General features: G+C 43.4%; 1 protein-coding gene across 3 annotated transcripts in view; it reads right to left on the bottom strand.

The window, feature by feature from the left end:
- The window catches only part of DISC1 (DISC1 scaffold protein), a 412,213-nt gene that overhangs the window by 77,361 nt on the left and 319,603 nt on the right, over positions 1 to 15,249 (bottom strand). For all 3 annotated transcript variants that reach the window (XM_025284501.2, XM_044942012.1, XR_003109008.2), the window contains one exon: positions 11,557 to 11,617. In XM_025284501.2, coding sequence (XP_025140286.2) covers positions 11,557 to 11,617 — 61 coding nt within the window. The remainder of the gene's footprint in view (positions 1 to 11,556; positions 11,618 to 15,249) is intronic.

The raw sequence follows: 15,249 nt of genomic DNA, 5'->3' as shown, positions 1-15,249 counted from the left end.
GAAATAATGCTATTTGCAGCAACATAGATGGGCCTAGAGATTATCATACTAAATGAAGTAAGTCAGATGGAGAAAGACAAATATGATATCACTTGTTTGTGGAATCTAAAAAAGGGATACAAATGAACTTATTTATGAAACAAAAACAGATTCACAGAAATATATAACAAACTTATGGTTACCAAAAGGGGAAAGGATAAATTGGGAATTTGGGGTTAACAGATATACACTACTATATATAGAATAGATAAACAACAAGGTCCTACTGTATAGCAAAGGGAATTATTTCAATATCATGTAATAACCTATAATGGAAAAAAAAATCCGAAAAAGGATATATGTGTGTGTGTGTGTGTATGTGTGAGAAACCTGTGTGCAAGTCAAGAAGCAACAGTTAGAATCAAACATGGAACAACAGATTTGTTCAATATTGGGAAAAAAGGATATCCAGGCTGTATATTGTCACCCTGCTTATGTAACTTATATGCAGAGTACATCATGCAAAATGCCGAGCTGAATGAATCACAAGCTCGAATCAAGTTTGCATAGAGAAATATCAACAACTTTAGATACACAGATGATACCACCCTAATGGCAGAAAGTGAAGAGGAACTAAAGAGCCTCTTGATGCAAACGATCAATGGTTACATGTTAAAGATTATACAGACCTTTGTAGAATTAAGTGCTTTAAGATTTCTTATCAGTTTGAATCTCAAAATAGTAAGGTATTTTATTTAATTTTTTCTAATATTTATTTATTTAGCTGCCTTGGGTCTTGGTTGCAGCACACAGGACCTTTCTTTTGTCACAGTACAGATGCGCAATATAGATGTGGCATTTGGGTTTAGCTGTTTCTCAACACGTGGGATCTCAGTTCCCAAACCTGGGATCAAACTCATGTCCTCTGCACTGCAAGGTGGATTTTTTAACCACTAGCAAAGTCCCCTCAAAATAGTAAGGTATTCTAGATCCTTGTCTCCCCTGGAAAATTAGATAGTATAACCAAATTGTTTCAATATTCAAAAGTGGGCAAATCTAACAACGAATATTTCCATGAAGGCTTTAGTGTCTATGATGTGTCAGATCAATCCACCTGGTTTTAGAAAGAGACATGGACTTGCTACAGTATCTCTGTCCACAGTGGATGAAGTCACAGCATCTTCCGGGTGGACAGACAGAGCCCCAAGTTGGCAACTGAGGTGAGAAGGCAGAACATGGACACAAAAAGGAAGTTCATGTCCCAAGACAGTGCAGTCGAAGGACAGGCAAGAAATAGACAGGAGACAAGACAGGAGCCAGAGGATGGAATCACTGTGGGCAGCACCTCCTTAATACAGTCTGGAATGGATAGACAGGAGTCAATGCAGGAGAGAGATGGCATAACAGGCAGGAATGAAAGGGGTGATGTCTTTACTTCCTAGCCTCTGCACACTATACGTCTCCTTCTGCTAGTAAAGAGGCAGAGGCAGAGAGAGACAGAGTGACAAAGAGACACAGAGAGATAAAGCGACAGAGATAGAGAGACAGAGGAACAGAGAGAGATAGAAACTAAGAGCAAGTGTAGTATGGGAGCTTCCCAGGTGGCACAGTGGTAAAGAATCTGCCTGACGAGGCAGGAGATGCAGGTTCGATTCCTAAGTTGGCTAGATCTCCTGGAGGAGGAAATGACAACCCACTCCAGTGTTCTTGCCTGGAGAATTCCATGGACAGAGGAGCCTGGTGGGCTACAGTCCATGGGGTTGCAAAGGGTCAGACATGACTGAGTAACTGAGCACAACACAGAAGGAAGCAGAGAAGGAAACAGAGTGATAGAGAGACAGAGGACAAAGAGACAAAGGAACAGAGAGAGACAGAGGAAAGCAGAGAGAGACAGAGAGACAAAGAGACAAAGACCGAGAGATGGACAAAGACAGACAAAGAGCAAAGAAATCGAGCTGACGCAAACACAAACAGCTCCCAGCTGAGGCCGGAGGTGAACACAGGAGGGGCACAGCAAGCCGAGGCGGAAAAAGAGAGAAGCTGAGACCCTGCCTTCCTGAGACTAAGGAGGAACAAACGGTACAAGGCCGTGGAGAAGCAGTGAGGTCTGAGGAGAGAGGAACATGTCTGACTTGTGCCTGTCAAGAAGGGGAGGAGGAAGGCCAAGGTCAGAAGCAAAACAATAAAACCAAAGTGCAAAACGCAGATGGGGGCATCCAGCTCTCTCTCTCTTTGCACCTGGGGGGCAGGGGTTCCCATGGCAGCCAGTCGCCTATCTGCTGGCTGCCACGTCTTACAGTCACTTCCCTCAACAGCCTTTGGAATAAGGTCAATGTGGGTTGGAAATGGATTGTTCCAGGTGCACAGAAACGTCAAAATCGCCTTGCATAATTCAGAATAAAGAACATTCTATGTGGAACCCCAAAGAATTCTGTTCATTGTTAAACTCCTGTTGGGAAGCTGCTGAACGGCCGGAAGCAAGTGCCGCTCAGTCAAGTGTGGACCACACTCCCCGGATAAGCGGCCGCCTGGGCCGCCAGCTATTATGCTCTTGAGGACCACACACCTGAACAAGGCCCCTGAATTCCTGCCTGACGTTACCAGCAGCTCCACATTTTAAATTCCCTTTCTCATGCTGTTTGTAATCCTGCCCTTTCTGTCTGCACGCCTCTGCCTCTTTCATCTTCTTTGTGTCATCTGAGAGCCAGCTCTTCTCTTACGGAATTAACTCCTTTTTTCCTCTGAGGATGTGAAGACAAAGAGGGGTGCTGCATAGCATGTTCATATACTGAATGTGACATCGGACTCAGCATTGGAAAATAAGTGAACACTAATTCAGCACTGTCTCTGATTTTTTTTTTTTATGCAGGCACTCATCAGTGAGAAAATGACAAATATGCACTCGCACATTTGATAAATTGTATGCAGGTACCGCTATACACTGAAGCGCCAATACACTGGCCGCTGGATGTGAAGAGCAGACTCATTGGAAAAGACCCTGATGCTGGGAAAGATTAAAGGTAAAAGAAGAAGAGGGCGGCAGAGGATGAGATGGTTAGATAGCATCACCGACTCAATGGACATGAATTTGAGCAAACTCCAGGAGATAGTCAAAGACAGGGAAGCCTGGCGTGCCGCAGTCCATGGGGTTGCAAAGAGTCAGACACGACTGAGCAACTGAAAAACAACAACCACCACTATACACATATAAAACATGTTCAAAGACAAAACTTAAATGAGTGAAATGAAAAAGTGAAACAGAAATGCTAACGTGTTCTCCCCACATCCTAGGGGACTGTCTCATATGCAGCTGTCGTGGAAACAAGTGTTGTAGAGACCCCATCTTCAGCCCTAATTCCCATCTTCCTGAGACGGTGGGCACCTGGTCATCAACACTTGCTTTTAGCCTTGACTGATGGGTTCCTGGAGCCTCAGGTGAGGGAGCAGACTTTAAACCCCGAGGTGCATGTGGACAGTGCTGCTCCCCTCCAGATGGCACGCCCTGTGGGCACAGAAATGATGCCTTAGTCTCCTGATGTCCTCCACATGGTACACTGTGTTGGCTTAGAACACAGGACAGCTTTGCCCACAAATGACTGGGCTGAAGGCAGAGCTGTCCAGACAGACAAGCTAGGAAGGTGGTGGGGTCCAGGCTGAAGCCACTATAGAGCTCCTCTCTCTGCTAGCCACCAGGCAGAGTGAATTCCCTGAGCTACCACTTCCCTGTAGGCTGAATATATTGAAATTGCAAGATAAACAGAAAGTAAACATTAATTTTAAAAAAAGAACCAAACCACCTTTGGAAAAATATATCAGTCTCTAAGTAAATTTCAGGTTAAGATCAAGGAGTTTTTGATTGTCCCTCTCATGCTAAGAAGGCCTATAAAAAAAAAAGTAATTACTGCCATATTCAAAACAGACTTTAATGATTTTTCTGCTTTCTTCTCTGATTGTGAAAGTATGCATGTTCAAAAAAAAAAACCCTACTTGAGAAACACAGAAGAGTACAAGGAAACAACCTATAATCCACTAAGCTGCACCTATATTTTGTGGCAGTTTTTAACGTCTAACTTTGGGGAAAAAATGTAGAAAAAAGAGAAATTTTACTATCAGGAATGTATACAAGAGATTCCACAAGTCTAAGCGGAGCCTTAGGGTGGAGGGCTTGGTGCCCACGAGCCACAAAGGTGAGCTGACCATTGGACAATGATAAATTACTTCCATACATGTTTAGATACAAGATAAAAGTTGGCAGAAATATCAATAACCTCACATACACAGACGACACCACCCTTATGGCAGAAAGCGAAGAAGAACTAAAGAGCTTCTCCATGGAAATGAAAAAGAAGAGTGAAAAAGCTGGCTTAAAACTCAACATTCAAAAAACAAAGATCATGGCATCTGGTCCCATCACTTCATGGGAAATAGATGGGGAAACAATAAAAACAGTGACAGACTTTATTTTCTTGGGCTCCAAAATCACTGCAGATGGTGACTAAAGCCATGAAATTAAAAGACATTTGCTCCTTGGAAGGAAAGTTATGACCAACCTAGACAGCATATTAAAAAGCAGAGGCATTACTTTGCCAACAAAGGTCCATCTAGTCAAACCTATTGTTTTTCCAGTAGTCATGTATGGATGTGAGAGTTGGACTACTAAGAAAGCTGAGCACCAAAGAATTGATGCTTTTGAACTCTGGTGTTGGAGAAGACTCTTGAGAGTCCCTTGGACTACAAGGAGATCCAACCAGTCCATCCTAAAACAAGTCAGTCCTGAATATTCATTGGAAGGACTGATGCTGAAGCTGAAGCTCCAATACTTTGGCCACCTGATGTGAAGAACTGACTCACTGGAAAAGACCCTGATGCTGGGAAAGATTGAAGACTGGGAAAGAAGAAGGGGTCGACAGAGGATGAGATGGTTGGATGGCATCACCAACTCAATGGACATGAGTTTGAGCAAACTTTGGAAGTTGGTGACAGACAGGAAAGCCTGGCATGCTGTAGTGCATGGGGTCACAAAGAGTCAGACATGACTGAGTGACTGAACTGAACTGAAAACACAGAATCAATGAAAATGAAACTCATCTACAAGACCTCTGAATATTCCTTTTACCTCTTTGAGAAATACAGTTAAGAGAGAATATGTAATATTTGAAAAAACAGATACCACATCTTCTATATACAATAGAATATTACTCAGCCATTAAAAAAGAATGAAATTTGGCCATTTGCAACATATATGGACCATGCTGGGAGGAGGTTGGGTTGGTATTATGCTTAGTGAAATAGGTCAGATGGAAAAAGATAAATTCTGTATGCTTTCACTTATATGTGGAATCTAAAAAATAAAACAAATGAACAAATATAACCCCCAAATAATAATTGAGAAAACAGAAATTCAAGCAAGGTTCAGCTGTAAGCGAAAATGAGTGAAGCCAAAATATCATGCTTAATTACTATAATACCTCTGGAAACAATAACCTAAGGAGTAAGAAGAACTGGAGAAGACTTGTTAAGAGTAGATTTTTTCCCGAGGACCTAAAAAACCTCTTGATGAAAGTGAAAGTGGAGAGTGAAAAAGTTGGCTTAAAGCTCAACATTCAGAAAACAAAGATCATGGCATCCGGTCTCATCACTGCATGGGAAATAGATGGGGAAACAGTGGAAACAGTGTCAGACTTTATTTTTTTATCTCCAAAATGACTGCGGCCATGAAATTAAAAGACGCTTACTCCTTGGAAGGAAAGTTATGACCAACCTAGATAGCATATTCAAAAGCAGAGACATTACTTTGCCAACAAAGGTCCATCTAGTCAAGGCTATGGTTTTTCCAGTGGTCACGTATGGATGTGAGAGTTGGACTGTGAAGAAAGCTGAGTGCTGAAGAATTGATGCTTTTGAACTGTGGTGTTGGAGAAGACTCTTGAGAGTCCCTTGGACTGCAAGAAGATCCAACCAGTCCATTCTGAAGGAGATCAGCCCTGGGATTTCTTTGGAAGGAATGATGCTAAAGCTGAAACTCCAGTACTTTGGCCACCTCATGCGAAGAGTTGACTCATTGGAAAAGACCCTGATGCTGGGAGGTATTGGGGGCAGGAGGAGAAGGGGACAACAGAGGATGAGATGGCTGGATGGCATCACTGACTCAATGGACATGAGTCTGAGTGAACTCTGGGAGATGGTGATGTACAGGGAGGCCTGGCGTGCTGTGATTCCTGGTGTCGCAAAGAGTTGGAGACGACTGAGAGACTGAACTGAACTGAAGATTTTATGGCAAGACAAATGGATTTATGGAGCATTGCATCTTCTTAGGCTGCCTTAATTTTTTGAATTGAATAGTTGAAAATAACATTTTAAGATACAATAGCTATTTATCTATCCACTCTTGCGTTCTTAATTTTATTGAATATTTACCCCATGCCAAACAGCTTGCCAGCCATTTGGAACACAAAGCAAGCTTGGCCTGGAACCCATTCATTCTCAAAGAGCTCACAGTCCAAGAGAATAAAACAGAAGTCAATGCAACAGATTGCTATAAGTGACTCCCATTGTGGGAACCAAGAAGGAAGCAAGAAGAGGCCAGAGAGGCCCTGGAGAGAAGAGGTATTGTACTGAGTCTGGGGGTGAGTGTGCACCCAGGAGCTGGCATGGGAATGACTTCCCAAAAATGCTGCTGGGGGTGAATTGGGGAACTGAGAGCACAGGTTCCTCTGGAGCACTGAGCACCCAGTGAGGGTGGGGATCACAGTGACAAGGTGGACAGCAGGCTGAAGTCCCCTCATGGGGAGCCCTGGGAGCCTGGATGGGGATTGTGGGATTTATGCCAGATGCAAAAGAGCCTAGAAGGATTGTAAGCAGAGCAGTAACAAAGTCACTCTGGCTGCTGAGGCAGAGTGTACTGAATAGGGGCGTAGGGGGACAGGAGGAAGGAGGTATTACATGCTTTAATGAGCGGCAGCAGTGGGAACGGAGGGGAAATCCCAGAGGGAGTGGGTCTGTGAAATGACCATGACCCTGTAACTGACGGCAGCCACCCTCCTGGTTCCCTGGCTGTAGAGAAGGCGGAGGTGGGACACCTCTGAAACAGGTGGGGGAAAATCCACAAATCCCATCTCCTTTGTAGAACAGGGAGCAGCAACATACATGTACCTAACTTAGAACTCAGATTTTTTGTCATCAGTTCATTTTCTTCTTGAGAACAGGTGTATTTGCCAGAGGTTTGTAGTTTCTCTGCCTTTCACTGATAGAGAAATAATAAGCCAGATTCTTCCCAGCCTCCAAATAACCCCAATCAAAAGGTTGGAGGTAAAGGAAAGAATATCACCTGCTTCTTATCCATGAGTTTTCATTCAGTGCCATGTTACTAAAAGGGAATTTTCCAAATAAATATAATAACTATGAAGTGTTTATTTTTCAAATGCAAGATTGTATGTTTGTGTATGTGTATATAAACCCACGTATGTGTATATATCCCTGGAGGAGGAAATGGCAACCCACTCCAATATTGTTGCCTGAAAAATCCCATGGACAGAGGAGCCTGGCAGGCTACAGTCCATGGGGTTGCAAAGAGTTGGACACCTCTGAGAATGCATGTTAGTTTCATGTATGTTACATGAAATAAAGAGTTTATGGGTGTAATTGACAAATAATGATTTTACTATTGACCTATTTACAACTATACTTGATGGAATAGACATTCCGAGCATATAAAATTACATAATTGAGATAATTTTAGGTGCATCAAATATTTGGCAGCATTAACACTGACAGCAAATAAAATCACGGTTTTAAAATCAGGTTTTTAAAAAATCTTCTTAATGTTTTTACGAGCATTCAAATTTAGAGGGAAATTCCCTTTTTTATATAACTCAGATTATCAAAAGGCAAATTATTCGTTTACTATATACTGCTGCTGCTACTGCTGCTAAGTCGCTTCAGTCGTGTCCAACTCCATGCGACCCCATAGACGGCAGCCCACCAGGCTCCCCCGTCCCTGGGATTCTCCAGGCAAGAACACTGGAGTGGGTTGCCATTTCCTTCTCCAATGCAAGGGCTAAAAACTGCTTTTGTGCTTTAAAACATTGATTCTCTTAGAAAGAACTGACTGTAGCAGGATTGTGCAACTATCACTCATCAAGCCTGGTGGGGAGGGCGGTTCTGTGTTGGGAGGGAGAGGCCAACCATGACCACACTTCCGTGGCCCCCAGGCTGGCCTCCTGCTTTGAGGCAGCAATAATTCGCCAGCATGCCCCTGGGGGCGTACCAGTTCCCAGCCTCTGTCTGCTCCTTTGTCTACTGCTTAGAGATCACAGACCCCACTGCCTTTTCTCCTGTCTCTTCGTGTGTTTCCACCACAACAGTTCAAACAAAGGTGGGCCAGACCTCCTCAAACTTGAAACAGTCATGCAAAGAGCCCTCAGGAAGGAGGCTGGAAGATGGCCAGCCACCACCCTGGTCCCTGGAGACAGTTGACAGATCCCAAGTCACAAACGTCCATCCGTCATGCATTCACAAGGCTGTCTACAGATTGTGTCTACAGATTGGCAGCATTCCTTCATTCGTGTATTCAATTATTCCTTCAGCAGATATCGTTTGCCACTCTAAACTGTTCCGACCTATCAAATCACTGAGGATACATTCAGAACAAGACATGTAATCTTCCATACCTGACCTTAAGCACTTTGAAAATGAGAATAATTCAGTGCAAGCACATGACTTGGTCCTGGGGAGTTATGGAGGGCTTCAAAGAGAAGATGTCTAAAACGTGAAGGATGAACAAGTCTTATACAGATGGAGGGCTGGTGGGGTGGAGATAAGAGAGCCCTCTGGAGCATATGCCAAGGAGGAGGTGAGAGTTCTCATGTCCACACGTGGGCTGGTGCGTCATGGGGAAACAGACTGGCCAGTCTCAGGCCGTAGCATCTGACCTACTGCAGATGACTCCAAATCACTAGATATTTGGTTGAACCATAAGAAATTGTAATTTTTTAGGTCAAAATGGTCTAATATCAGTAATTTCACATGGTTCAACCTAATTCTTCCCTGAACAATGTCCCTTGACCATTTCCATTCTGAATTATGTTCTCTCTAGAAAAACACCACAGTGGCATTGAGGAACATAAGGGAATCAGCAGGCATGGAGTAGGGTGGCCACCAGTGATGATGGCTGATACTAAACGACCTCCCACAGAGGCCACACAGAAGAACGGCAGGGGCCACGGTGGGATATGTAACCTTTATCCTTAGGAGGATGGGGATACATAAGGACCAGATTTGTACTTTAAGATGCTCCCTCAAGATCAGCTGGAGAATGGGGTAGAAAGGGCAACAATGAACACAGAAAAAAATGTAAAAAGTAGCTGTGAGAGTCATTCAGGGAGACCCACACTAGTGTGGTGAATGCAGGCAGGCAGGAGGATCCTACAGGGGCTGACGTGGCAGGACTACTGACTGACTCCAAGGGGGAGAGGAGCGAAGGGGTAGTGAATGGAGACCCTGGTTCCGCACAGGTGTTAGGTGGGACGGCCCGAGCAGGTGAGCGAAAGGCCGTTCCCTGACTGCATACGCAGCAGAGGGGCCTGGCTTGGAGGGGAAAGGATGCATGCTGTGCATGACTGTGCAGCCAGTCTGACAATTAGGGCAAGAAAGGTCGGAAAGTAGCAGGAGGCAAAGGAACGAACGTTTGTTGGCAGTTGACCATAAGAGTGCTTTATATACAGTGAACAATAAAATGCACACACCCATCCATCAGTTTTATAGATAAAGAAACTGAAGGTAGGTGAGTGCTTACCTGATGTTAGGCAACTGGTAAGTGACAGAGCTGCAATTTAAAGGGGTGCTTTGCAGCATTGTTTACAATAACCAGGACATGGAAGCAACCCAGATATCCATCAACAGATGAATGGATAAAGAAGATGTGCTACATATGTATAATGGAATATTACTCAGTCATAAAAAGAAATGAATTTGAATCAGTTGTAGTGAGGTGGATGAACCTAGACCCTGTAACAGAGAATGAAGTAAGTCAGAAAAACAAATATAGTATATTAACACATACATATGGAATCCAGAAAAACAGTACTGATGAACCTGTTTGCAGAAAAGGAATTGAGGTGCAGATATAGAGAATGGATGTGTGGATACAGTAGGGAAGGAGAGGACAGGGCATGCTGAGAGAGTAGAACTGACATATATATACTAGCGTGTGTAAAACAGATAACTAGTGGGAAACTGTTAAAGAACAGGAAGGTGAGGTTGGCGTTCTGCGATGACCAAGGGGATGGTATGGGGGGAGGGAGACTCAAGAAGGCGGGAATACGTATAATTATGACTGATTCACGGTGTTGTACGGCAGAAACCAACACAACATTGTAAAGCAATTATCCTCCAATAAAAAAACAATAAATGGGCACCCTCTACCCATACCCACATCTTACAACCCCAACCTACCGTCCAGTCACCTAACAGAACACTTGGTGTGTGTGTGTTGTTTATGGCTAAAGCATGATAACTAGAGTTAAGATCAAAAGGGATGTGCAGAAACCTTCCCCAGCAGAACACGTGGGAGAGCAGGTGCCAGACAGGGCAGCACACCTGAGCCAGGGGAGCACCCTCCTTTCTAAGGAGGAGAGACCTCTTCTCAGAGGATGCCTCTTACCTGCACACTCTCTCACCCCATACACACTACTGACTACCTTTGTCGTGGTTCCTCCACACCTCTGGGGCTGGGAGAACCTGCTTTCCACGCATTAGAATCCACCCTGCAGAGCAGAGCTCAGCAAGGCAGCTCCTCTTAACATCTTAAGGGAGAAGCAGTATTTTAGCTGACGGCATTACCCTGGCAGACAAAGGTTTAAGGCATAGCCTATTTAAAGAGTTATTTAACAATTTCCAAAATAGTAGCAAAACATTTTCCATAAAGCTAAATGAGTCCCAGGGAAGAAAGCACATATTACATTTTTGTACATGTTTCCTTAATTAGGAACAGAGCCTGGTGGCTGGGGTTTATTTTCATGAGTACACATCCATAAAATCCAGAAACATCTTGACATGCTGCAGCATCCCTAATGTTTCTCAAATCTGAATGCCTAATTGGGTTAAGAAAAAAAGGCACAAGAATTTTCATGCTGGTTTTGATTCAAGATTCAAAACAGAACCTAAGATGTGCATTTTTCTATAGTTCCAAAACATATATAAGCTGGGTCAACATCCATAACACCCACTTCAGACATTTAAAAGAACAGGAAGACAGATCGAGGCATACATTCTGAATTTAACATACCAAGGAAGATTCTTCTTCTTCTGAAACATGAAAACTCTCTTGTGATGTCCCTCAGACACTTTTCAACATCTTAATCTACTTATATTTTATAAAAAGAAAAATGTGCTGGGAGATGTTTGTATGACACCTGATTCTTCTGTTACAGGGTTCAAAGAACTCCTTTTTGTGTGTGTTTTACTTTGCTAATTTATGACAGAATTGGTTAGCCTTTTTCCTTGCTTTCACTAAATTTTGTTACAATGAAGAATCCAGATGTACCATTGAGTCTGTGATGAAGAAATTACCATCCTTACCTGTGCAGTTTCTCCTCAAGCATTTCCATGTACTTCATAGTATTCACCTTCACACTGGTTTCTGCAAAACAAAAATCCAAAATGAATGCAACTGGAGTCAAAGATTGAACAAAACCCAGAACTGCTCAACTAAAAGCCAAACTCAAAGGATCACAGTCAAGGTGCCAGTGATAACATCCTATGTTTGGAAAACACCCGAAGCCACTGGAGGGGCTGTCTGGGGGGGTGCGTTGGAAAGGGTCTGAGGCCTCCAGGTGCTACTGGAGCTGGAGTCAGGAGAAAAGGTGTGGGGCCTTTCACCACGAGCTTTCAAAGGCAGCTCTTTACATGTCTGGCGTGGATCCCATTGTACTCGGTGCCCCTCCCACTGCCCACATGGTAGCTAGGTGCTTGGTGTAGAGTTTGGGAAAGAGCATAAAAGTGAGAAGAACATCCCATCTCAGCAATGAATCAGATAACTTCACCAGTGGTAGCTGAAGATTACAGACCCTTTCATTAAAACTCAAATAGAAATCTGATCCAGCCAATAAGTTGGCATTAACTGCTCAGCTCCCAAGCTGTGAGGTCAGCTTCTCCTAGAGATAAACTCAGTGCCTCATTACACCAAATGCTGAAGGAACAGATTAGTCTTAAAGCTTCCCTGGTGGCTCACACAGTAAAGAATCTGCCTGCAATGCAGGAGACCCAGGTCTAATCCTTGGGTGAGGAAGATCCCCTGGAGAAGGAAATGGCAACCTACTCCAGTATTCTTGTCTAGGAAATCTCATGGACGGAGGAGCCTGGTGGGCTAGAGTCCGTGGGTTCACAAAGAGTCAAACACCACTGAGAAACTACCACCCACACAAAGCTCAATGGGCCAAAGAAGCACTTTACTAATGTAAAGGAGATATGGTACATTGGGGGAAAGCTCTGATACAGACTGAGGTACAGGGGCTGTACTGGAAACTGGACAAAGTAACTTAAAATTCCTCATCAAGAAAGCAAATATTTAGATGGGAATACAACAAAAGTTCTGGTTCATTAGTTGTTAATAGCTAATAGCTAAAACAGAAACACAGAGTGAAATATATATTATATAAGTTGGCCTCTTATTTTATTGACTTGTGCTGCCCCAACCTACAAGTTCAGTCACTTCAGTTCAGTTGGTCTGTCATGTCTGACTCTTTGCCACCCATGGACGGCAGCACGTCAGGCCTCCTTGTCCATCGCCAACACCTAGAGTTGACTCAAACTCACATCCATTGAGTTAGTGATGCCATCCAACCATCCCATCCTCTGTCATCCCCTTCTCCTCCTGCCTTCAATCTTTCCCATCATCAGGGTCTTTTCCAATGAGTCAGTTCTTCGCACCAGGTGGCCAAAATATTGGAGTTTCAGCTTCAGCATCAGTCCTTCCAATGAATATTCAGGACTGATTTCCTTTAGGATGGACTGGTTGGGTCTCCTTGCAGTCCAAGGGACTCTCAAGAGTCTTCTCCAACACCACAGTTCAAAAGCATCAATTCTTCGGCACTCAGCTTTCTTAACAGTCCAACTCTCATATCCATACATGACCACTGGAAAAATCATAGCTTTGACTAGACGGACCTTTGTTGGCAAAGTAATGTCTCTGTTTTTTAATATGCTGTCTAGGTTGGTCATAACTTTTCTTCCAAGGAGTAAGTGTCTTTTAATTTTAATGGCTGCAGTCACCATCTTCAGTGATTTTGGAGCCCCCCAAAATAAAGTCTATCACTGTTTCCACTGTTTCCCCCTCTATTTGCCATGAAATGATGGGACTGGATGCCATGATCTTAGTTTTCTGAATGTTGAGCTTTACGCCAACTTTTTCACTCTCCTCTTTCATTTTCATCAAGAGGTTCTTTAGTTCTCCTTTGCTTTCTGCCATAAGGGTGGTTTCATCTGCATATCTGAGGTTATTGATATCTCTCCCGGCAATCTTGATTCCAGCTTGTGCTTCATCCAGCCCAGCGTTTCTCATGATGTACTCTGCATATAAGTTAAATAAGCAGGGTGACAATATAGAGTCTTGGCGTATTCCTTTCCCTATTTGGAACCAGTCTGTTGTTCCATGTCCAGTTCTAACTGTTGCTTCCTGACCTGCATACAGATTTCTCAAAAGGCAGGTCTGGTGGTCTGGTATTCCCATCTCTTTCAGAATTTCCCAAAGTTTGTGGTGATCCACACAAAGCCTTTGGCATAATCAATAAAGCAGAAATAGATGTTTTTCTGGAACTCTCTCTGCTTTTCGATAATCCAATGGATGTTGGCAATTTGATCTCTGGTTCCTCTGCTGTTTCTAATACCAGCTTGAACATCTGGAAGTTCACGGTTCACGTATTGCTGAAGCCTGGCTTGGAGAATTTTGAGCATTACTTTACTAGCGTGTGAGATGAGTGCAATTGTGCAATAGTTTGAGCATTCTTTGGCATTGCCTTTCTTTGGGATTGGAATGAAAACTGCTCTTTTCCAGTCCTGTGGCTACTGCTGAGTTTTCCAAATTTGCTGGCATATTGAGTGCAGCACTTTCTCAGCATCATCTTTTAGGATTTGAAATAGCTCAACTGGAATTCCATCACCTCCACTAGCTTTGTTCATAGTGATGCTTCCTAAGGCCCACTTGACTCTGCATTCCAGGATGTCTGGCTCTGGGCAAGTGATCATACTATCGTGATTATCTGGGTTGTGAAGATCTTTTTTGTATAGTTCTTCCGTGTAGTCTTGCCACCTCTTTTTAATATCTTCTGCTTCTGTTAGGTCAATATCATTTCTGTCCTTTATTGAGCCCATCTCTGCATGGAATGTTCTCTGGTATATCTAGTTTTCTTGAAGAGATCTTTAGTCTTTCCCATTCTATTATTTTCCTCTATTTCTTTGCACTGATAAATGGCTGTCTGAGGAGGCCTTACAAATAGCTGTGAAAAGAAGAGAAGAGAAAAGCAAAGGAGAAAAGGAAAGATACACCCATTTGAATGCAGAGTTCCAAAGAATAGCAAGGAGAGATAAGAAAGCCTTCCTCAGTGATCAGTGCAAAGAAATAGAAGAACACCTACAAGTTAATTTTTGCTAAATTTTTCTCCAAATAAATTAAACATTTGTTTTCAGTTTCTACTATGTGTCAGCTTGTGTTCCAACCTGGGGATTCAGTTGTGGTGATATGGTTCCTCAGAGCAGAGATCTCACCAGTTCATTAGGAATAAGTACCACAAATTCAGAATATTCCAACCAGAAATGCTCTGTTTCACATCCTATATGTCTTTGTGTGCCACACACTGTTCTAAGCCCTGAGTATAAACCAGTGAACAGCATCAGTAAAGATGCCTGGGTCTTTCATTCTAGAGGGTTATAAGTATATAACATTCCATAGACGACTAGGGAGTGGTCAGTATTATAAAGCAAGAGAAGGAGATCAGAGTGCAGCTACAAGATGGTCAGGGTAGGCTCTGCTGAGCAGCTGACATTCATTCAAATAAAAGCATGAAGATGGTGGAGGGAGTACATGAGCGGGCAAGCTGAGGAGGGCAAAGCCGCAGAGGGCCAGCCAAGGCAGGAGTCTGCCTGGGTGCCCCAGCCACATGTGGCCTGAGCAGAAGGTTCCCCAGGGCGAAGCAATGCAGACAAAGAGCCCAGGTCCAATCACAGGCTACTGAGGCAGACTCTACTTCCAAACATGGCCACAGTGATCTTTCTGGC

Source organism: Bubalus bubalis, chromosome 4 (assembly GCF_019923935.1).
Source record: "Bubalus bubalis isolate 160015118507 breed Murrah chromosome 4, NDDB_SH_1, whole genome shotgun sequence".
Taxonomy (NCBI): Eukaryota; Metazoa; Chordata; class Mammalia; order Artiodactyla; family Bovidae; genus Bubalus; species Bubalus bubalis.
Note: the sequence above shows the minus strand (reverse complement) of the source record. Positions and strands in the feature narration are given on the sequence as shown.